Raw genomic sequence first — 24553 nt, forward strand, 5'->3', positions numbered from 1 at the left:
TATGTTAATTTGTATTTACCTTGTCTGGCTTTAGGGGGCAATAAATGAGCTACTGTAACCACAGTGAATGCCACACTGTGGGTTCAATCCCCAGTAACTGTTACAATAGAATGAAACTAAAGCCTGTTTTGTGATGGTTTTTATTATTTTGTTTTGTTTTGAAGACAGGGTTTCTCTTTGTAGCCCTGGCTGTAGACCAGGTTGTAGACCAGACTGACTTCGAACTCAGAGATCCACCTGCCTCTGCCTTCTGAGTGCTGGGATTAAAGGCTTGTACCACCACCAAGTTGTGCTAGTTTTTATATGCTAACCATTCTGGATCAGCGATGTGGCTCAGCAGGTAAAAGCACTTGTGCACAGGACAAATGAGCTAATATACCCAGTTCCTGCCGGGTGGAAGGAGAGAGCAGACTTCTTATAGTTGTCCTTTGATCTCCACACTCCCGCCCACCCAAAAAAATTAAACAAATAAATGTAAACTTTTAGTTTAAAATGTTAACCTTTCTACCTTCCTCTTAGGAATATTTTGCCAGGCAGTGGTGGCACACGCCTTTAATCCCAGTACTTGGGAGGCAGAGGCAGGCAGAATTCCAAGTTCAAGGTCAGCCTGGAGTTCCAGGACTTCCAGGGCTATACAGAGAAACCCTGTCTTGAAAAAATCAAAAAAACAAACAAATAAACAAAAAGGAAACTAGTATTTTATTCATTCTCTCTCTGACACATTCTTTTTGTTTGTTTGTTTGTTTTTTGTTGTTGTTTTTGGTTTTTTTCAAGACAAGGTTTCTCTGTGTAGCCCTGCTGTTCTGGAACTCATTCTGTAGACCAGGCTGGCCTTGAACTCAGAGATCTGCCTGTCTCTGCCTCCCAAGTGCTGGGATTAAAAGCGTGCGCCACCACTGCCTGGCTTCTCTGACACATTCTATATTGCTAAGTATGACCTCAAATTCACTGGGTAGCCAAGGATGACCTTGCATCTCTGAACCAATAACTTCACATTCACATGTACTGTCCAGACATATATCCAATGCATACCTTTGGTTTTTAGTTTTACTTTGTTTTTGAGACAACCCAGGCTGTCCTGGAACTCACTAGATAGACCAAGCTGGCCTCAGACTCTCAGAGATCTACCTGCCTCTGCCTCTGCTGGGATTAAAGTTTTGGGTTACCATGCCCAGCTATTTATTCTTTTCAGACTTCCTGTATCAAGATTATAGCCTCTGCTTCTCCTTCCCTCCCTCCCTCCCCCATCTCTCCCTCCCTCCATCCTTCTCTCTCTCTCTCTCTCTCTCTCTCTCTCTCTCTGTTTCAGGCCCAAAGGAAACTCCAGTTCCCCTCTATCAAAGAACCATTTCCCTTATCAGCGGCAGAGGAACAAAAGGTTGTCTGTGGTGCCTCTCAGCTTCAGCCCCTCCCCTCCTCACTTCACAGCTCATGGGCCACCCTCCCCAGTTACTCATTTCTCCTCACAAGCCTGCGATTCCAGCTCTGTGCCCTCTCTTGTCTTGTCTTCGTCCTCCCTCTCCGCTCTGCTCCTGTTTCTCTTACACTAAGGTCCTGGCCAGGGGCCTCTGATACAGCTGAGAATGACCTTGAGTTCCTGATCTTCTTTCTGCCATCTCCTAAAGTTGTCACCACAGCCAGCCCCACACACCACACTAGGGTTTGCTGTGAGTTTTCTCTTTTCCTTCCTTCCTTCCCTTTTTTTTTTTTCATTTTAAGCAGATGAATCTAGCCTTAATTTAGGAAACAGCTTGCAGGGTTGGCTGTGGCAGTTCAGATAGGGAGGAATTTGGGGGGGGGGGGGCGCATCCTGGAAGAACCAAGTGAGAGGTTTGAGGTGGCAAATCCTAAGTGTATAAGCTGAGGATGTGACCACTCCAAGGTATGGCCGAGGGGAAGAAATGAGGGCGAGCATAGACATCCGGAGAGACACCCGGAAGAGCCCACATCCGGGAGGGGAAGTGGTAGCTTCAACATGGCCAGCTGACTGGACTGGACCAAGAGAGAAGAGACAGGTGGGGAGCGAGAGAGAGAGGACAGATAGAGAAAAGAGAAAGCCAGTGGGGCTCCAGGCTGGCCTCGAACTCAGAAATCCACCTGCCTCTGCCTCCCGAGTGCTGTAATTAAAGGCGTGTGCCACCACTGCCCAGCTGTAGTTTATTTTTGAGACAGGAGAGCCCTGGCTGTCCTGGAACTCACTGTAAATCAGGCTTGCTGGTCCTCAAGAGATCCACCTGCCTCTACCTCTGGAGTCCTGGGATTAGAGGCATATACCACCACCATCAGGAGTCAGGTTTCTCAAGAAGATTCCAGTATCAGAATTATCCCTGTGAACTTATGGTTTCAAACCACAGAGCTATGAAGAATAGGTGTCTCTAGGCATATATCCACACACATCTTCCTTGCTCTCCTCCCCATCCCCTATTCCCTGTAAGCCTTGAACTTAGGATGCTCTGCCACAGCTTCCTGAGTGCTGAGATCACCTGGGAGCGTTCACTCCCCACTTCCCTGCTCTGTAGTACTGAATCCTACACTCAGATCACAGCTTGGATCAGGATATCAAAACAAGATGGGAGGGTGCTGAAGAAATGGCTCTGTGGTCAAAATCGCTTACTGTTCTATCAGGGGACCTAGGTTCCAATCTCAGTACCGAACTAGGTAGTTCACAATTGCCTAGAACTCCAGCTCCAAGGGCTAACACCTACATCCCTCTGGTCTGTGGGTGGACATACATGCACACACCTGCCAAGTATATATCTGGTCCACAGGCAAAACTGGACCAAGACAGAATAGGGCAGAATCAAACACCCGTGCTTCCGTCCCCCCCTCCCTTTGGTTTTCAAAACAGGTTTTCTCTGTGTAGCCCTGGCTGTCCTGGAACTCACCCTATAGACCAGGCTAGCTTTAGACTTTGTACATCAGCCTGCCTCCTGAGCACTGGATTAAAGGCATAAACCATAACCACCAGGCTTCTTTTCATTTCTTTAGATTCACTTGCCAAGTGTGCTTGTGTGTGTGTGTGTGTGTGTGTGTGTGTGTGTGTGTGTGCGTGCGCGCGCGCGCGCGCGCGCGCGCGCGCACACACAATTTCTGGGAGTCATTTTTTCTTTCTGTTACGTAGGATGTCAGCATTGGAAGTACTTGCTGAGCCTCTCGCTGGCCCATGTACCTGTGTTCTTTGACTGAGAGCCAGGCAGTGGTGGCACACACCTGTAATCCCAGCACTCTGGGAGGCAGAGGCAGGCAGATTTCTGAGTTCAAGGGCAGCCTGGTCTACAGAGTGAGTTCCAGGACAGCCAGGGCTATACAGAGAAACCCTGTCTCAAAAAAACAAAAAAAACCCAACAACAACAACAAAGGGAAGTGACTGAGAAACTGTCCAAGCCTGGGGACTGAATAGACATGACAACCAAATGTAACACATGGTACTGTGTATAATAGAAGGCCAGAAAGCAATGGCAGGTTCTACAGGGGATGCATGGTATCACCTGCATGGGATGGGTGGGAGTCATGATAGTCTTGTACTCGTGTTGGTTTCCTGACAAGGAGGGCCAGACTGTGACCACCCAAGATGCCTTGTACAGTTAAGACAGACATTCCTGAATTTAAGGGTAACAGAGTGCCTACCAAAACAGATACATTAAGATAACAGAACAAATGTGAAAATCACTACTAATTAGGAAAGGTGGCAGAAGGGAGACAGGTTTTTGAAACATACATGTCAAACTTCCAGCAGTTCTCCAGCCTCAGCCTCGGCTGCTGGAACTCCAGCCACCATCCCGTTTCTCTGACGTTGTTGAAATTTTCCTTTAAGTCTGAAACTAGGTCTACCACATTTTAAAACATAAGAGACAATGTCTAAAAGCAACTTTTTATTTACAATAAAAAGGTTACAAAGGCATATATACTTATATATATATATATATATAATACCCTTAAGTTACAATTTTTCATTGTAATATACAATGCTATATGTCGATGTGCAACCCAAGGGAAGTGTTGTCTAAGCATCTATATTTAGAGTGTATACATAAAGCTTTTTTTTTAAAAAATAAGAACACATACTGCTCTGTTTTATGTCATGGGACTTTGAGTTGGTAGCCAGAAGACTTGAGAAATTTTAAGACTTGAGTAGAGGTCTTATTTAAATAAAGGATTCTAAAAAGAAACAAACAAACAAACAAACAAAACTGACACCAAAACAATCAATTGGTACAAACAGGTTTTCTGTTGTTGAGGTTTTTGTGTGTCTGTCTGTCTTAAGGGGCAGTTTCACGTGCCTGAGCTGACGTGGTAGGCTTGTTATTTTCTGTGTAACTGTGAATGACTTCTTCCTGTCTCTTATGAGTGCTAGATTACAGATGTGACCGGCCACATCTGGTTTTCTGTGGTGCTGTGGACAGAATTTGGGGCTTTTCCCCACAGCTTCCGTTACAAGGCAAGCATCCTTCCAACTGAGCTAACACCAGCCTGACTTGAGCTTTCTAAGTCTTTACACTTAACAGAAATGAGTAGTGCGAGAAAGAACACATACACGCGATTATCAGCAGAGGGTGCACAGGAGGAAAAAATAAAAAGGTTATGCCCTGTAAGACTTCAGATCTGGCACCAAGAAGAGGGATTGTTTGGGCACTGGGGCCTGCACGCTCACCTTGCCTGACAGACTAACAATAACACTGGTACCCCGTACCGAGGGAGAACTGGACCCAGTGCCTGGGGTGTAAGCGAGGATCTGGGAGACTATAATTACGCAGACCTCAGCCTTTCTCTCTCCTTAACCCTACTAATTCAGAAAACACCAGCAAGGAGATGTAAAAGTACCCACTGTTAACAGGACTCAACAGAAGGAGAGCCCTTCTCTGGTACCGAAGGACTAGGTGTGCAGCAATATCTGCTGGTTTTGATAAAAACACAGTCATTAGCACCTGACTGTAAAGGGCAGGTTTAGGGAGTAAGACACTCAAGGCATGACCAAGTTCTCACACATGACCCAGTTCTCAGGGGTGACTCCAATAAACTTATAGACAGGGGGGGGGGGGAGCAGCCAAGTGCTCTAACCACGGAACAATCTCTTCACACCTGGACTCTTGCTCATTAACGGAGAAACAGTCCAGTTATGATGTGTATAAGGACCTTAAGAAAATAAGATGCAGCCAGCGGTGGTGACGTACACCTCTGATCCCAGACAGAGGCAGGTAGATCTCTTGTGAGTTTGAGGCCAGCCTCATCTACAGAGCGGTTCCAGGATAGCCAGAGTTACAGAGACACTGTTTCAAAAAAATAAAAAATAAAAATAAAAATACAAAACTGCCCTCCCTCCAAAGATGCTTAAATCCTAAGTATGGAAACGAACGGGTCAGCAAATGTTCAGAAATAAACTTTGCTGCCTATTTAAAAGAATAAAAGGGCTGGAGAGATGGTTCAGTGGTTAAGAGCACTGACTGCTCTTCCAGAGGTCCTGAGTTCAATTCGCAGCAACCACAAGGTGGCTCACAACCATCTGTAAAGGGATCTGATGCCTTCTTCTGGTGTAACTGACGACAGCTATAGTGTACTCACATATATAAAAGTGAAAAAGAAAAAAAAAAAAAGAAAAAGACTTTGCCCCTATTAATCTAATATTGGCAATAAAGATTAATTTTTTCATTTTGTGATTTATCTTATTGAGGAACCTATAATATTTTCCTTCCCAAACTAAAGTTTTCATTAAAAATTGATATATAATGAAAAGTCCAAATTCCTTAACATGCTTGGGTGACCTTCTGATGTTGCCATGGACAGAGCCTGAACATGCCTTCCCACAACCGTCTACTGTAGCAAGCTAAGGCCAGTGACACTCTGAGGCAAATGTTGGGTGGTGGCTGGAAAGATGGTGTAGCAAGCAAGAAGACAGGCTGCTCTGCCAGAGGACCTGGTCCTGTTCCCAGCACCCACACGGCAGCCCAGAACTGTCTGTAACTGCTGCCCAGGCATCTAGACCCGTCTTCTGACCTCTACAAGCACAGCACAGACACAGCACACACCCATGCAGGTAAAACAACTGCATACATAAAAGAAAAGAGAAACAGAGTAGTTAACAGAGAGATGGCATGGTGTGCCTGGGCAGTAAAGGGCTATAAGCTAACTGAATCTACAGAGTGTCTTGTTGAATGAAATACAGGGATAGACCATGAACTAGCCTCGAAGTCTCAGATGTTTATATTCCCAGAGAACCGTTTGTGCATCTACAGCCTTCTGTGGCTTCGGAAGGGTGACAGACCACAGGGCCCTGAAAGCACAGCAATGACTGGGTTGGAAACCAGCATGACAAGGGCATGGAGGGGAAGTCAGTGCAAGACTGAGGTGAGAAGTCTACCAGAGTTCCCAGTCCTACAATGGAGTAATGGAACTTCTAGTATAGGGTTTAACTGAGTAGCTTTTGTTTGAGTCTCACTGTATAGCCTTGGCTAGCCTAGAACTCTCATGCAAACCTGGCTGGCCTTGAGAGCTGCCTCTGCCTCCCTGACAAGAATAAACACTTAAATGTGTCTCACAATGTGGTAGATTTAAAAATATGTATCTAGCCAACTGGGCAAAGAATAATTTGCAAAAGACATATTTATATATTAAATTCACACAAAAAATTTATTTTGAGCTGAGTTTCATGCATGACCCTAGGCTGACCTCAAACTCTCTACACAGCTGAGGATACTTTGGACCCCCCCCCCCCATTTCCCTTACCTCACAGACCTCCCAGGGGCTGGACTGCAGTTCACATACTGTGGCTGGAAAGATGGCACAGTGGTTAAGAGCACTGGCTGCACCTGCAGAGGACCTGGGTTTTAGTTCCCGGCACCATGTGTCCCGTAACCCTCCCTGGCATCAGTTCTGGGGGATCTGAAGCCCTCCTCTGGCTTCCTGGGATACCACGTGTGCACATGGTGCACATGTAGACAATCGCTCATATGCATAAAATAAAAAATAAACCTTACGGAAATGCTTTGATCCCATCACATGAAGTGGGATGGAAAACTAAAGGTGGCAAGAAATTAAGTTGACTTTCAAAGCTGGTGCACAGCTGTGATCCCTGGCGCTTAGTTAGAGGCAGGAGGATCAGCAATTTGAGGCTGGTCTAGGTTATATAAGAGTATGTTTTAAAACCAAGGAGAAAACCAACACATTTTATTCTGAAATCAAAGGGGCTAGGAATTTATGAATATATAAGTTAGCATACCCAAGGCCCTGGGTCAACTTCAATGCCTAAGATTAAAAAAGAAGAAAGCACTTGTGTTCTTGTGAGTTAATATGACAACCTTTTTTTTTTCCTAGTTGGTTTGGCCACTGCTGGAAAGAGCCAGGAAAATAACTAATGTGCTCCCTGTGGCTATTTGTAGTTTCTCAACCTCCACCTGAAATTCTCCTGTTTGATAAACGTGTGTCACTGCTCAGCTGGCCGTGCTTTCTGTCTCCTTTCAGTGGTGTTCCGGAGGATTCCAGGGCCTTGCGCATGCTCTGCTACTGCGCTAACCTCCAGGCCAACAGGTTTCAGAGCAGCTACTTAGGCAGTCGATACTAGAGCCACTAGGCCCCTCTTACAGCACTGTGGTGTGGAGCGACTATGCTACTTGAATATACCCAATCCTGAAATTGCCGCATGGTTTCTACCAGCGGTTACACTCTTAGTGAATATCTAGACAGGGAAAGGAGCTTAAAGACATGCTGAAAGATCAGTGTGGACTGTATCAGCTTGGAAGGGCTGTATGTAGAGTCAAAATTATTCTAGATTACTAAGTAATTAAAATGAGGGCGTGGATTCAACAGAAGTTTAAACGACCTCATATTGTTCTATTGTACTGAGATAGGATCAGATATAATCCAGCTGGCCTTGAACTGAGTATACAGCGAATCTTAGATTCTTTGCCTAATTACTAGAATGTTGTTGTTGTTGTTCTGAGACAGAATCTTACTGTGTAGTCCTGGTGCCCAACAAACCTTCCAAAGCAAACTCACACTACCACTGTAGTGCTACATAGAAAATCTGTGCAGAGCAATGTGCTTTAAGAACTAAATGACCTGGTATTTGAGCCTCTCATTAGAGATTAGGGCCTGCCTTCCTTCCTTCCTTCCTTCCTTCCTTCCTTCCTTCCTTCCTTCCTTCCTCCCTCCCTCGCTCCCTCCCTCCCTCCCTCTCTCTCCCCGCCCCTTCCATTTCTTCCTTTCCTGGGCCCCTGGACTTGGGCTCTGAACCTGATCCTCACGATAGAGCAGCAAGCCCTCCCTCTTAGCCACTGAGCGCAGCACTCTAAGGGGCCAGTTCATCCTTGGCCCCTAGAGCTGCCAGCAGCCGCGTGGGATGGAAGCGGAGTATTTGCACATTTAAGTATTGTGTACAATCGATAGCTCGAGCCAGTGAGAATAATAAAATACGGTCCAGGTAGGTGCCCAAGAAAAGATACAGAACGGAAAGTGCGGATCTTCCACTCTTCCCTGAACACGTGAACTGTTCACCACTTCCGGCAGGCAGGGCTTTTAAGGAAGCCCCATCGCAGCTTTGACAGCGATTTACAGTAAAGCGAGCGGGTAGATTCTTCCACGGTTTTGAAAATAAACAAATCCACATGCATTTCAATTAAGTTAGAAGTCTGAGTTTCTTACAAGATTTTAAGAAATCGGTAATTTTCCCCACACATTTTTGTTTCTCAAAACCACTCATAGTAAAATCTTTCTTTTCTGGGGGTGGCGTAATTGTATTCAGATTCCACATAGCTTAATTTTAATTTTTATTTTTTTGGTTATAACAGATAATTTCTTGTTTTGAAAGAATAAATTTTGGTTTATCAGCTAAGTGCAATTTATTCGGCTGAACAAAGCTTTGCTACTGTTCTGTCCAGGAGAATAAGTTAGGAAAGCAAACAAATCAGTAACAATGTGAGCTATTTTTGGTTAGAGAGATTTTTCTACATATAAAAAATAAATAATTCAATCTCTCCTACCATGCAAATAATTTCCAGTAACAAACTTTTAGAGTTCAGACAAAAACAAAAGACAAAACCCTACCAGGCACTATCAGACTAAAAAGTCTAAAAAGTGCTAAACATGGCTTCAAAATAGGCAGATGGCATTTAAAGTAACATTTCTGATTGCCCATACATGTCCCAATAATTAACCCGAAACTGTCTATAAATCGGTGACTTTAGTTATAATTATTAATAAATATGGCGTATACACATGAGCATATCTTTATATAAAATATTTGATACCAATTTCTAGGCAAGGCTTGTTGGTAACATCAGCGTCCTCTAGTTCTCACTCCCAGGAGTGACCTGGGGCTATGTGGAGTGCAAAGATGCCTGGACGTGCTCCATCTCAACAGGAGGTGCTCTGCAGTCTCCTGGCCACTCCACACCCGGGAGCCCACAACTTCCCCAGTAATGTTCAAAATGGAAAAGAAAAGGCAATATAGCTGATTCTATAAAAGGGGTGAATTATCAAAGATGCTCATTTTTAGTTATCATTTGAAAATAGATTGTTCTATTTTGGCATTTGAGTACAAAATGATGATACAGGTTTGTATTGAGGTGTCCTATACTCACAAAAAAGCATTCTACTTGTGGTTTGAAAGATTCCTGTAGCAGCCACCTGCCTGGGGGTGGGGCTGCTACAGCTTCTGAACGAGCAGCTTAGGACCTTGCTCTTGGGGCTGCTAATGACAAAGAAATCGCCTATAAGCCTTCATTTTACAAGACTCAAATGATAGTATTAAAAACCCTGTGAGCTCCAGTCCTCAGCCAGAACAAGTGCACACCTTACCTGGCTGTCATCACATCTGCTTACAGCGCTTCTAAGCAACAGGGCGGTAGAGGCTCCTGTCAACCTCCCTAATGGTTCCACCTTGCACACCCGCAGCTCAGTGACCAGGAGCTGGAGCTCTCTGCCTGAGGTTAACTGCTGTAGCTCTGCTTTCTGTGCTCAGAGCTGGGACAGCTCTGTTTCTTTTTTTCCTTTGAGTTGAGGATGTATCATGGATGGAACCAATCTCAGGGTTATGACTTCCTCCCAGCCTCTGGATACTGTTAGTCTGAATGCAGAGCAGGACGCCTGACTCAAGATAGCAGAGGACAGCGGGGTGACACCTCTGCTTGGGCACCTCTGGCGACCCTGTCAATCAAGGCAGCTCAGGTTCCACTCAAACACTTGTGTTTTCTTTCCTTTCACCCTCTACCCCAAGTGTCATATCCTTGTGTAGCACCCCAGAGAACTCTAGAAAATGAGAGCTGTTTCTAGACATGTTTTCAGAGAGGTTAGAAAACCTCTAGAAAATATATACTGATATTTCCTTTTTGTTCAGATTCAGGAGCTATGCTAGTCTTGAGATTTTATGTAGAGTATTTCAAACTTTTTCAGACACCTCCCTCCCTTCCAAACCAGGAGAAACAAACTGAGGAGGATCTTCCAGGTCACACTTACACTGAGTCACGACAACGACCTGGACTTGCTGAACAAAATGCAGTGACTACTGTGATCTCCGTCTCATCATCCTGCCCACCCACCCAGGGTATGTTAGGAGGCCAGTGTTAAGTCTTGAGCTGGAGGTGACTTGTCTTTACTGTTTGGGGCCACAAAGACCAGTGCCAGGGTCGCTCCTGGCCTCACAGTGCTCTGAGTCACTTAGTGTGGAGTCTGTGCTGCAGAGCGAACTTGATCACAAAGTTACCACCGAAAGATGCCCTTAAGGAACTGACCTCAAGGATGACTCCTGACAGGTAGATGAAACCCCTGGAATGGCAGTGAGACCCCGTCATCCAACAGTCACTATAACGCCCCACTGACCCTAACCAAAGGCACATTTGGTAAGCAATAAGAAATGGCTTCGCTTAAAATGAGGATCTTTCAAAATAAACTGCAGACCATTCCCTGGCTCCTACCAAATATAAACTCGATATAAACTAAAGAAAGCAAAACTCCTCTTTTAGAGCAGCGTTTCCAACTCGCTTTTCAACTTGGACACCACAAAAAAGGGAGCGAAGGCCAAGGTAACCAGACGGTGCGAGTTCTGAGTCCTAAAGGCAGCACTGTGGGTGGCAGAGCTGGGGCTGGGCAGGGTGGGGGCAGCGAGAGCCAGGGGCCAGGGTGGGCGGAGGAACCTTGGGGATGAAGATCGAGGATTCCCTCAGTAAAGACAACACACTGCTGTGCAGCGGACCTGTGTGGGTGTGCCTGAGGGACGCAGCTGCAGGCTAGCACCCAGGAGCCACAGTTGTCCTAGGAAGAGCTCAGGGCTATGCCCAAATGGTTCCTACAGAAAGAAAAGGAGAATCCCTTTTGGCTATCTGTTTATGTCCAAAGAGAAACACTGAGAGCCAGACTTCATAACAGGGAAAACAAACCTAATTCCTCAGAGATCACATCATGAAATCAGACGATAAATTGACAGCTTTGATTTGGAGCTTATGACAGTTGTAGAAATCCTGACCGAGGCTGTGTGGGAAAGGTCGGCCCTTCCTAAACCCCGCTGTGGTCCAGCAATGCTCTGCAGGTCCGCGGGAAGGCACTGTGATGCAGGAGCAAGGGCTTCAGTTTGTGCTTCTTGGTTGTTGTTGCTTTTTCTTGATTTTCATCTTTTGAGGTGGAAATACTTCTTGTGACAGTCAAAGGTCTTCCTTCACCCTGGCTGCTCACACAAGCAGTCCCATGCGAGTGACTTTGGCAGATAAGAATGTGTGCAATACAAACACAATCGGCTTTGGACAAGAATGCAGATCCATAGTCTGTGGAGAAGAGACACGGGGGTCATCACTGTGATTCTCATTCTTTCATGTACATTTGGTGTCTGTCCTACATGTATATCTGTGTGAGGGAGTCAGAGCCTTAGCAACCTGAGTTACAGGCAGTTGTGAGCTGCCATGTCCGTGCTGGGAATTGAACCTGGGTCCTCTGGAAGTACAGCCTGTGCTCTTAACTGCTAAGCCATCTTTCTAGCCCTACTCACACTTTGTAAACAATGTATTAAATACATTTAGATGTGATGTCCCACTTCTTTTTTTAAGGCAGTCTCATACAGCTCAGGCAAGCCTGGAGTTTATTGATAGCTATAGATAATCTTGAATCCTGGTCCGCCCACCTGGATCTCCAAGTGCTCAGATTACAGGGATGCACCAGCATGCCCAGACGGATGTGCCAAAGGGGATCAAACCCAGGGCCTTGTGCAGGCTGGGCAAGCAGTCTAGCAACCGAGCTACATTTATGTTAATGCCTGAATTATACTTATATATTTATGTCTGAGTGTGTGAGTGCGCGTGCGCACGCACGAGTACCAAAGCACACATGTCAAAGGACGGCTTTTGGAAGGAAGTTGGTTCTCTCCTGGAGAATCCATCACAGATCACGAGGCTGGGTGGCAAGGCCTTTACTTGCTGAACCTCCTCTAGGCTCTCTCCTCCTCTAGGCTCTCTCCAAGTTCTTCTCTGAGACCGGGCCCCTCACTGGCCCGGAACTTGCCACAAAAGCTAGGCTGGAAGGCCAACAAGGCCCAGGGAGCTAAGTCCTGGCCTCTCCGAGGCTGGGTTACAAATGTGTGCTATACATCCACCTTTTTTAATGTAGACTTTTCTGCGGGGTGGGGGGATTGAACTCAAGTCCTCATACACAGAGAGGAAACACTTTACTATCTCCCCAGCTCTCAGACAAAACTTGAAAGCTAATGGAATGTCAAATGTTAGGCCATAACTTTCTACATAGGAGGTAAAAAGCAGTGAAGGGCTAGGGATGGGGGGTAGCTTAGGTAAAGCACTTGCCTAGAAGCCTTCAATTCATTAACTCAGCACAGTAAAGGAACACGCGCAAGCCAACAAAGGAGAAGCCACGTGAGAGACGGCCGCTAGTTCAGGCACATCCCTGTCCCCCGAGCTCACGGCTGCACACCCGTTCTCACCAGTTCTCCCTCAGGGCCACCAAAATCCAGATAGAGATTTCTGATTCCATCATCAGCAGACATCTTCAACCGTTCAAAGGGATAGCGGTACAATATGCTGCTGGCGCCGCCATTGTCTCTGGTGATAGTGAAGCCATGCTCATAGTGGACAGTGAATCTTACCTCTTGGCCACTTAAGGTGCAGCCTGTCAAAGACAAGAAAAACTCATATGTAACAAAGATCCTATTTTAGTTATCAAGTAGAGAAGGATTCTTCTGGTTTCAAACAAGAAAAACCACCTTTTCTTGAGAATATATGAGGCCTAAGCTGTTTAAAATTTCCTAAAATAAAATTTTAAAAAGATTTATTATTCTGCACCTACTTTGACAGCACAAATACTAAAATGGGAAGGAATCAGGGAAGATTAGCATGCTCCCATGCAAGGGTGACACGGAAATTCATGAAGCAGTGGATTCATCTTTTACAGAGGCCTGTTACTATTTTTACTTAGAGACAGTGTCCAATGTACCCCAAGCTGGTATATTCCTGAGTACTCCTCCCCATCTTCCCGTTTATCTACTCCAAGTGGTGGGATTATAAGCATGGGCTACAGAGCCAGGCGGAGTTTCCTTTGTGACACAGATCTTTCTGTGTAGCCCTGGGCAGCCCGGAACTCGCTATGGAGCGTGCAGGAGTGCGGTCGGTGTTCAGGGAGCCCCGAGGGCTGCCGTGGAGCTGGACTTTCAGTCGGTTGTGAGTTACCTGACAGGGGACTGGCAATCAAATCTGAGTCCTTTGCAAGAATAAGAGCAGTACATGCTCTCAACAACTAAGCCAGGCTTCAGCCCCCGACAATTACGATGGCCCAAGTCAGCATTTTGACCAAGATGAGGCAGGATACAGTTTAACTCTCCTCGACTTCTGTCTCTGTTCAACTGGATATCAACTGTATGAGGTGAGGAGGAGACATTCTCTGTTCTCAAAGACTTTATAAATCTCTAACCGTCTGAGAGAGAATATATGAAACACGAGGACACTCAAAACTGAGCTAAGGCTAAAGTCAGAAAAAGGCTTCTAGGATGGGAGTTCAGATAAAGCCCAAAGAAAAGATAAAACCAGCCAGGACGGGGTAGTGCATGCCTTTGATCCCAGTGCTTGGGAGGCAGAGGCCAGCCTGGACTACAGAGCCTGCCAGAAGGAAGGAGCACCGGCAGAGACACCCTTCAGAGTTGTAATATGCTTTGGTTGGGATTTGAGAAGGAGATAATGTCTATCTAAAGTTTATGCACCGTAAGAGTCAGGAGGTGGCTGCTGTTCATAGAATACACCGAGGCTGGGGACGCAGCCCAGGGCAGCGTGCTCACCTAGCAGGAATGAGGCTCTTGGTTTAATCCCCAGTGCCACAGAAAACAGACACGGCCAGCACCCACACAGCAGAGCCGGGCTGCACCCCACACAGCAGAGCCGGGTTGCACGATGACTCAGTAGGTAGATGGTGCTCACTGTCAGGCCTACTCTATCCCTGGACCACACGATGGAAGGGAGAGAACTCTCACAAACTGTCCTCTGACCTGACACTCTCACCAACTAGTGTGATAAAAATAAATTAAAAGCTCAATCAAACAAAGATACATCTAAATCGCAACAGAAACGCTGACGGCCGGGTGTGGGCACACATGCCTGTAATGTCGGCACTTAGCTAAGCAACTGAGGTTGGAGGATCAACACTTAAGGCTAGCTTGGGCTCCAGAGCGACACTTAAAGATCAGAGCTGCGCTTTGCTTCTCCATTTTCACAAGAATGGCTCTTGAGGCAGATCATCACGTGTAGCCAACGGACTCTCTCACTGGATAGCAAAGAATCCGATGACTTAATGCAGCTGTATGTTTAGCAAATCAGGAAGGAAAAAAAACCAGATAAAACAGTGGTGGTGTCCGTCTCTGCACCACGTGAAGTGAGCATTGACAACAGGTCATTAGCTATGCTCAGAAACGGAACCTAGTGGCCAAGGAGCAAACACAGGTGAAATCAGCACTATCTCTAAGGGTTCAGGAGGAGGGGTAACAGCCACACCCTAACCGAGGCGCCTACAATATGGCCCCTACTTACAAGTCTGAAGCCAGAGTGTAGTGAGGGGACTGCGGTCTAAAGGGTCAGTTCTAATCTCGTTCAAGATGGCTCAAGTTCTTACAGTCTTGGCTGTGGAAGGTGCCACACAGGCAGGTAAGTCACAGCCAGGAAAGGGACGATGCCATCCACCCCCACACCAGGGGTGTGAGCTTCTTCTCACATGGTAGGGAAGCATGGAGCTGCAGTCCCGAGACCTGAGAGCTCCCACACGATCTATTTCCCTGGAGGGAAGGAGGCGAAGCAACTATGAGAAACTTTCGGAAAACAGAATCTTGTTTACGGTTACCGCAACCTTGAAAAGGAGCAAGGAAGATCATCCTGAGTATGTCTACGTCTAGACATTGGGTATGTATCTATTTTGTGGTATGTGTGCCTTGCACAAAGACACATGCAGGCCACATTGGATATGTGCAAGTTACAAGCCAAGTTTGGGAGTTGTTCCCCTCCCTCTGCCAAGCGGATAACAGGATGGGATTCGGGTTGATAGCGGTTCTAACACACACTGAGCCATCTAGCCCTATTTTATTTTATGCTTTTTGCTTTATTTATTTTTATTTTGTCACCCCATGCAGGCCCGGTGCCTAGAAGACTACATTGTTTCCTCTGGGTCTGGAATTAGATAGCTGTGAGCCTCCATGTGGATTTTAGGAATTGAACCTATCGCTTTTACAAGAGCAGCCACTGAGCCATCTCTATAGCCCCTTATTTTATTTTAGTTTCAGTGTAGATCAGGCTGGCCTGAGCAGCCAAGGTCCTTCACAGGACCTTGAAGTGTCCTGTGTCCACCTCTCAAATACAGTTTCCAGATTAGCTTCAGCTGTCAGTCTGTCATAGTCTGGAGTCATCTGAGGGAGTCTCAGTTAAGGGATTACCCAGCTCAGACTAGACTGTGACACAAGACATTACTGAATAGAAAGACACACTAAGATAACATACAAAAGCCATGAGTCAATCAGTGTTACACTGAAATGAATGTTGATCATGTTACATATTGCCCACTTTGTATTTTTGTGTGCATGTGTGGGTGCATGCACAGATATATGTGTGTAAAGACCTTAGAAATTGTTCCTCCCCAGGGGCTAACCACGTTAGTTTTTGGAGGCAAGGTCTCCTGTTGGTCTGGGCTCACCAACTAGGCTGGCCTGGCTGGCCAGTGAGTCCTAGGGGCCTTGTCTTAACCCGCCTGGCACTGGAAGTACACACAGCCAGCATAGCTACATGTCTACATGGTTCTGGTAACTGAACTTGGGCCTTCATGTTGTGTGGCAAACACCTTATCTTCCCAGCCCATGTCTGTTTGTTTATTCTTTCTGTGGTGCTTAAGAGCGAACCGCAGGCCTCTCCATGGCACAGCTGAGCGCCTCCTCTCATCTCCACTCTGTAGTTCTTTTTTTTTTTTTTTCCGAGACAGGGTTTCTCTGTGTAGCCCTGGCTGTCCTGGAACTCACTCTGTAGACCAGGCTGGCCTCGAACTCAGAAATTCGCCTGCCTCTGCCTCCCAGAGTGCTGGGATTACAGGCGTGCACCACCACTGCCCGGCTCACTCTGTAGTTCTTTTTTTTTTTTTTTTTTAATATTTTTCACTCTGTAGTTCTTAAAAATCAAAGACTGGTATTATTAGAGGACGGAGACCTCCTGATAATGTTTTCTTTGAATCCTGCTTCTACTACTCCAGGATCAGTTATTTAGTTAACTTGTAGTTCTAGGTGGTTTTAATGTTTCTGGAGAGTCCTTTTGACCTGACCCTATAGCAGAGCAGGAGACAGATCAGAGTAAGAAGGAGAGGAAAGGAGGGAGGGGGTACACACACACACACACACACAGAGGAGAGAGACAGACAGACAGAGACAGAGACACAGAGACTGACTGACTGACTCAGGCCCTTTTGAACATTATAGGACAACTTTGAAGGGAGGAGGTCCTAGAACCAATCTAGGACCACAAATAGAATAGACAGCTAAGGCAATTGCTATAATACTGGAAGAAAAAGTCAGGAATTTATGCTCATTGGTAAGCAAAAACTTATAAGAACACCGAAGTATGAAAGGCTGGGGTAGTATCCCTGGTCAGTGGTGTAAGAAAAAAAACACCCTATTAGTCTCCTCGACAAACTAATTACAGAGAACAGGATGCTGTCTGTACTCTGGCCGCATCTCTTTGGTCGAGGACAGGAAAAAGGTCTTATTTATTTCCTTTTATTTCTATCATTATAAAGCCTAGCTCTTGGTAACTAATAGAGTACTCAGCAAATATTTGCTGGTGTAATGAATGAAGAGGATCGATACTGTCTGTCCTTCAGGGGTTTAACCCCGTCAGGAGTCTGAGTCATCTGGGGAGGGAAGGAGGTGCTTAAGGTACTGGCTGTATGAGAGAACTGCAGTTCAAGTCCCAGCCACATCGACCCTTGCTTCCTGAAACTGAAAGGCAGACTGGAAAACCTGTACCATCGCAGAGCGGGTGTGAAACACCAAGTTCACAATGTCAAGCCACCAGAGGGCGTTTGTTTCCACGGTGGACAAAGCAACCACCGTGACTCGCCACTAGAGGGGGCGTCCAGGGTGGAAACGAGGCAAGCAACTCCTGAGTGTTGGACAGACATTTTCAAACTTTTGAGGAGCAACTCCTATTCCAAACACTTTATTTCCATAGCTACAAACTGCCAGAGGCTTGCGTTTAAGGGCGTCTAGGTGGCCGTGGATGCCAACTCTTCTTTGTACTCAGTGCATCAGATTCGTCTGCCAGGTTCTTAGACTATTAAATGTAGATTACAATGATATACAGTGAAAAAGTCACGTGGAAGCGGTCAGTGCTACGTGGCACATGGGAAAGGTCTGGTGCTGAGACAGACACCGGATTTCTTTCCCCCACCACCACTTCAGCTACCACATTTTAACAGCTTAAAGTTGGCATACAGAAGCAATGGTTTTACTTTATAGCTGAGTACTTTCACCTAATTCCTGTTAGAGGGCAGGGGAGATGGTTTAGCTTTTGAAGGTTCATCCTTCATTTTCCTAAAGGATTCCAGTTTGAGTCTCAGCGCCCACAAAAGCAAAGCCTGCTTCTTGGTCTCCAGGGGCACCTGCACACTCATGGCAAATACACACAAAGACATGTGTACATGTGGATAAAGAGGAGGCTTGAAAAAATAATAATTACTGTTGGAAATCCAAGGTCAGGGCCAGGAAGAGTACACACCTGTGACCGCAGCATGGGGAGGTGGTGGAGGCAGGGGATCAAGAGGGCCAGGCTGGGCTCTGTGAGGCTCTGTCGCAGGCAGGCAGGCAGGAAGGAAGGAAGGAAGGAAGGAAGGAAGGAAGGAAGGAAGGAAGGAAGGAAGGAAGAGTGGTGAGGGGGAGCAAAGAGAGAAAGAAACAAAAGGCCAAACAAAAGTCCCCCTACCTAGGGAGACTTCCTTGATCAGCTCCGCAGCAGCATGGCAGCCCTGAACAAGTATTCTGGTCCAGGTCGACAAATCCCGATGAGTTTCCACCCTGAAGAGATGCATCTCGATGCCCTGCCGGGAGCCCGTCCGGGTAGCAAAGGTCAGGTCAGATCCGAGGGAGGGTGACCGACATCCAGAACCTGAATGAACCAACCTAGGACCACAAACAGAACAGGAAGCTAAGGTGACCATTACCTTCAGCAGTTTTTGGATGAATGCATTTCAAAGCCAAATTATGATATTTTGATATCCTTTAATCCCAGAGAATAATCCCTGGTGTCACAGGAGGCAGGATACTACTTACTGTCTTCATAAAGAAAATACCTACCAACAGAAAAAAAGAAGCAGAGAACTCTGCCAGGGGCTAGAGAGATGTCTCAGGTTAAGAGCAGCTGCTACTCCTCCAGAGGACCTGGGTTTGATATACGGCAGTGCAGACCCATCTCTGGTACCCTCTCTTTTGCCCTCCACAAGCACCAGGCACACACTTGATGCACAGACATACACGGAGACAAAACATTCATTTACAGAAAAAGTGCTTAATTTTAGGCCAACCTAAAACAAAACAAAACACCATATGCAAAACCAACAATGGCACATTCCACTCAGCGGACTAGAAGAGGAAGTCCTATGATTGATCAACTACCCCGTGGATGAACTTTGAGGATTTTATATCAAATGAAATGAACGTCACAAAAAAATCCAAAACATGCACGTTTTCCTTATATGCAGCATTGAAACCATATCCAGATTTGTAATTTTCCTTGAAAAGCAGAATTTTATTACAGGCAACAATTAGCACCAGTATTTTCCTTAGCACCAGATCACTGTGGTCATTCTAGACAGACCTGAGCTCGGTGGCCTGCTAAGCAGCCCCTCTTCCCAGGGGAGACTGAGGTCCGTGAGGAACAGTCGGAGCTGAGCTCAGGACTCAATAGCACGAGTCCTTTCCTTGCAGCATGGTTCATCAGATCATACTTCAGAATGAAGTACAAGTATTTTCTCAGCTTAATAATTCCCATTTCATCATTTAGAATATTAAAAATATGAATAAATAAGGCTGATAATTTGTGGTGTGTGTGTGTGTATGTGTGTGTGTGTGTACCTGAACTTATGTGGAGGGACATCAGGTGTTCTGTTCTATGACAGCTTGTTCTAGGACCTTATTCCCCTGAGATAGGATCTCCTAACTGAACCTGGAGTTGGATTATGACCAGAAAGTCCTAGCAATCCTTCTGTCTCGTCCTTCAATAGCACGGGGGCTACAGGCTTTCTCTCTGGGTGCTGGGATCTGAGCTCACATGTGCTCACGACAAGCACTCTCAGTCACCACCTCAGTACCCGCTCTGCCCCCAAACTGAGTTCTTACTACTTCAGTAAAAAAAAAAAGTAAAGTTAAACTGGCTCCCCATACCCAAAATCCATTTGGGGAAACACAATGATTACCCACACAGGTGTGTTCTGTGCATGTGACAGGTTGCCAATTGCCCTGAAACATGTAAAAGTATCAGCATTTTAACTTACCCTCAGGGCAACTGTCAGCACAGTGAAAACCACGAGCAACATTTTAATATTATTGGAAGATACATTTGAACTTACAGACTTGCCTACAGAGTTACCTCTGAGAACCATGCTACTAAACTGCCTCCTGTAGAACATACAAGCCAGATGAACACGAGCTGGCTCAGAAGGAGTTAAGTCTTAAGTTGACTCTGCACATGATCCAAGTAAGAGGGGGTACAGAGGGAAAGTTCCACGCACAGTTTGATTGCTAATCCCACATCAGACATCACAAAATATCAAGTCTAGGGGATATTTTCCTCCTAGATTTGATTTTCAAATATTTGGCAGAGGGGAATCTAATTCAAACCAGCTGCTGGATTTGGGGAGCAGCCATTACATAGAATACACTGCCAAAAGTCCCCCACTCCCATTTTTGTGGGGAATCCAGAGGAGCTCATACAAAGACGAGCTTTGACCGGCTGGGACATTGTAGTCTCAAGCTCCAAGCCACTCAACTGTCCACATGGTACAGTAGCCATTCTCTCCCAGTCACAGACAGCTTATAGAAAACGACTACAAAAGCCACACTTAGCACCCAGGACATCCATGTCTTTCTACCCGTGGTGTGTACCTAGCTTTGATCTTAGTAAAGATCTAAAATGAAAATTCTCTTCGAAACATCCAGGCATTATTTCTCATCGGCCAAAAATGTCATGTGTTGAGAGGAAACACACACACACACACACACAGAATGTAACCCAACATTAACTGACTGCAGCTCCTTGTTAATTTACACCACTCTAACACTACGTGATCTTGAAGTTTGAAGCACAGTCAATTCTTAGTTTATCAGGATTCCTTAGTTTCAGACGATCGTGATCTTTCCGATGTGTTTCTGCTATTTTCCCTGTCTATTCACTTTAACGAACACATGTGTATATGTCTGTGCTTGTGTCCACTCATGCTTGTGGTGGCTAGGTCATTTCGGTGTTTTCCCCAATCATTTTTCACATTATTTTCTGAGTCTTTCCTGAACCTGGAGGTCACTGACGCCCCTAGGCTGGCCGGTAGTGAGCTCCAGGGATCACCTGCCTCACGAGGTTTTCCTCAGGGGTTGTATATATCTGAATTGAGGTCTCTATGCTTATATAAGAATTACTTCTCGGGCTGGAAAGATGGTTCAGTGGTTAAGAGCACCAACTGCTTTTCTGAAAGTCCCGAGTTCAAGTCCCAGCAACCATATGGTAGGTCATAACCATCCATAACAAGATCTGACTCCCTCTTCTAGAGCGACTGAAGACAGCTACAGTGTACTTACATATAATAAATAAATAAATAAATCTTAAAAAAAAAAAAAGAATTACTTCTCCAACTGAATTCGCTGCCAGCCCTTTGATGATGGTTTTTAAATAGGAACACCATGCCTTCCTCTTTTCTCTCATGTGGCTTTTCCTCCCTCCCTCCATCCCTCCCTCCCTCCCTCCTTCCTTGCTTTTACTGCCTCTGCACACACAGCTGCCCCAGTCACTTCACTACTAAAGGCCTTCGGTGAGCAACATCCAAGGACAGAACTTGCAGCTTATGAGATGACAGTGGACCGAGAGCTCACTGAGTGTTCTCCGTCCCTGATGCCCGCTATGGGCTGCCTGTAGCTATGGAGCCACACCGCTGTCCCTGCAGGATGCTTTCCTTCAGTGAGGGCATGGAAATCAGTGCGTAACTCAGTCTTCTGTAAGTCCCCTCTACTCTCCAGGAGGGGAGAATTAAGGTGAGCACACCATCTCAGCTCTGAAGGCCAGGAGAGGCTGTAGCTCTCTTTGGTGGCTGAGGAGCTCCAGCTCTGAATGGGAGAAACCCCAGGAAAGCTACTGACAATTTAAATTCTACTTTCATGAAAAGAATGATACCAAGCCTCACATGGAGAATACATCTTTACTTCCGGTATTTGGAGGGTGGAGGCAGGTGGATCTTTATGCGTTCATGGCTAGCCTGGAGCTAGGGCTACACAGTGAAAGCCTGTCACAAAATAATAATAATAATAATAATAAAAAAAACAGGAAACATGCAGTGCTCTCTATGGCGCACAGGAGGTGGTTCTATTCCTTCCCTCTCTCAGTACCAGGTACTTTCTCTAAGTAGCCCTCACCTCCTTTAACAAAACCACCAGATTATCATCCATTTGTTCTTTCTGTCAAGGGTAAACGGCAGCTTCATGCCCAGCAGAGAGCAGACTTCTCATAGATTCTGCTTTACTGCCCTGAGAGAAACTTCTGAATGATTTCTGAACGCACAGCTCGTGGGACTTTTCACTAACAGCTGACTCTTTAACAACCAAGCAAACCTAACTTTGGGTGTGCTTCTAGTCGTAGCTGCTGTCTCTTAAGACATGCCAAACCTACACTTCCCAGTTGTTCTCCTCCCACTCCCGACACTGGGATGTGGGGACATTCTGTGGCTCCAGGACAAAGCCGTGTTCATTTCCAAGTGCTCTTTTGCTGCAAAGACATTTTGGCTGAGTTGAGTGGTTTATCCACTGTACCACATTCTGGTTTAGATGATTTCATCACTTACTCAAAGGCTGCTGCAATTTCAGTGGTTTTTAGTCACAGTCAATAATAAAAAACAAAACAAAACCATCCCAAACCCCAAGCCCCTTATTGTCTCCATGGCTAGGCAAGCCTTCAATAATTTAAAAAGCGTGTAACACACACACACACACACACACACACACACACACACACACCACGAGTGATTGAAACAATTTATCCTGCTAAGAGTTAGAAGCTGGAAAATGACCACTAAGTTGGGAAAGCCATTGTCTACACAGCTTCTTCAGTGCTGTTTTAGGTGTCAAAGGCAGCAGCATTCACTTCGACTCTAGCTGGAAAATGACCACTAAGTTGGGAAAGCCATTGTCTACACAGCTTCTTCAGTGCTGTTTTAGGTGTCAAAGGCAGCAGCATTCACTTCGACTCTTCATGGAGTATTCTTTTTGCTTTTGACTTACCTTGTGGCAACGAGAGGGTAGCTATGACACGGTGATGCCCAGGCATCTCTTGTCCAGGGCATGCAGTCATAAAGTAGCAGGTCCTTCTCAGTCACGGCCATGAGAACAGGCCTCCACTGCTGTCTTCCACCATCTAGTTTTGCCTGTTACAGTGGTGAGATATAGAATCAGAGCTAAGTACAACAAAGACAAGTTTTTTGCAGAAGTGACCTGGGCACTGGCCTAACACTAGGGGCTTTGCTTTTCTTCCTAACAGACGTGAGACACAGGATCATCCCCATGAGGTTACTTCCACAGGCCAGGAGGTATGAAGTCGTATTTGAAAAGCTCACTCCTAACAAGTCAGGTGCATTATCTAGCGAAATGACAATTTTACCCTCTTCTATAACAACTGAGCATCACCAATTCTAATTAATATACACTGTCATGTTCTAAATGATTAAAACGTTTCCACATGCCGGGAGGTGGTGGCACACGCCTGTAATCCCAGCACTCTGGGAGGCAGAGGCAGGCGGATTTCTGAGTTCTAGGCCATCCTGGTCTACAGAGTGAGTTCCAGGACAGCCAGGGCTATACAGAGAAACCCTGTCTCTTAAAAAAAAAAAATATTTTGATTAAAATCTATAGTCAGGAAGCTGGGCGTAGTGTGGTGCATGCCTGTAATCTCACCACTTAGGAGGCAAAGGCAGCAAGATTCCTATGAATTCAAGTACAGCATAAGTTATATAGTGAGACTTTGCCTCAAGAGCCAAAAGATCCAACCTACAGTTAAAACACCAGATTGTACTTTGCCATCTAAAACACAAAATGTGTATTAATAAGTATTTTAAATATCTTAGCACACATCCCAAAATAACACACTCCATATGTTACAGACAATTATAGCCCGTTTCTTTTAAATGCTGACCAGGATCAATACGATGGCTTATCACTCAAACAGTGCTCTCTCTCTATAAGCCTGACAGCCTGATTTTGACCACTGGCGCCATGGTAGATAGAAAAAACTGCTCAAAAGTTTCCCTCTGACCTCTCCACACCTTCACTGGGCTCATAAACACACACATCAAACACACGCACAATAATCAGTAAATGTCGGCCAGGATGTGGATGGTCTTTCTGATACTCTGATTTGAGCATGGCACCTCATTCTAGGCAACAGCTACACTGTATTCTGGAAAACACAAATGCAAGAGTTCTCCACTGTATTTAGGAAGTACAGGCTTTGGCTTCAAATATACACATGTTGATCTGCATAATGCTCAGTTATCTAGGAAGAGTTTTAAAATCTAGGCAAACAACCACCGACTACTTATTCACACGTCAGGGATCCAGGGCCAAAATGGAAAAGGCTGTTCAAGAAAATCCCTGTCATCACCCAAAACCCTTGGAGTCCTCAAGGTGTCCTGAATGCCTCCAAGAGAAGTCAAATTGGTGAACGTTGGTGAGTCACTTGTCTCTTAAAAGCTTTTTTTTTTTTTTAAACTTTCTTTATGACTTTTGAAGGGGACTGGAGAGATGACCAAGTGGTTAAGAGCACTGGCCACCCTTCCAGAGGACCTGAGTTTTATTGTGGCAGCTCAC

The 24553-nt window shown here is 45.7% G+C and overlaps 1 protein-coding gene and 1 non-coding gene across 2 annotated transcripts in view; one reads left to right on the forward strand and one right to left on the reverse strand.

The window, feature by feature from the left end:
- Positions 1 to 11564: 11564 nt before the first annotated feature.
- The window catches only part of Sntb2 (syntrophin beta 2), a 75895-nt gene continuing 62906 nt past the window's right edge, over positions 11565 to 24553 (reverse strand). The window contains exons 4-7 of the mRNA XM_052166652.1: positions 22973 to 23115; positions 18420 to 18616; positions 12911 to 13095; positions 11565 to 11747 (exon numbers count right to left, since the gene is read on the reverse strand). Of these exons, the coding sequence (XP_052022612.1) occupies positions 11655 to 11747; positions 12911 to 13095; positions 18420 to 18616; positions 22973 to 23115 (618 nt within the window). The 3' untranslated portion in view covers positions 11565 to 11654. The remainder of the gene's footprint in view (positions 11748 to 12910; positions 13096 to 18419; positions 18617 to 22972; positions 23116 to 24553) is intronic.
- Positions 13269 to 13370, forward strand: LOC127672235 (U6 spliceosomal RNA). Its single transcript, XR_007974893.1, has one exon. It is a non-coding gene; the product is annotated as a U6 spliceosomal RNA (small nuclear RNA).

This window comes from Apodemus sylvaticus, chromosome 21 (assembly GCF_947179515.1).
Source record: "Apodemus sylvaticus chromosome 21, mApoSyl1.1, whole genome shotgun sequence".
NCBI classification, from domain to species: domain Eukaryota; kingdom Metazoa; phylum Chordata; class Mammalia; order Rodentia; family Muridae; genus Apodemus; species Apodemus sylvaticus.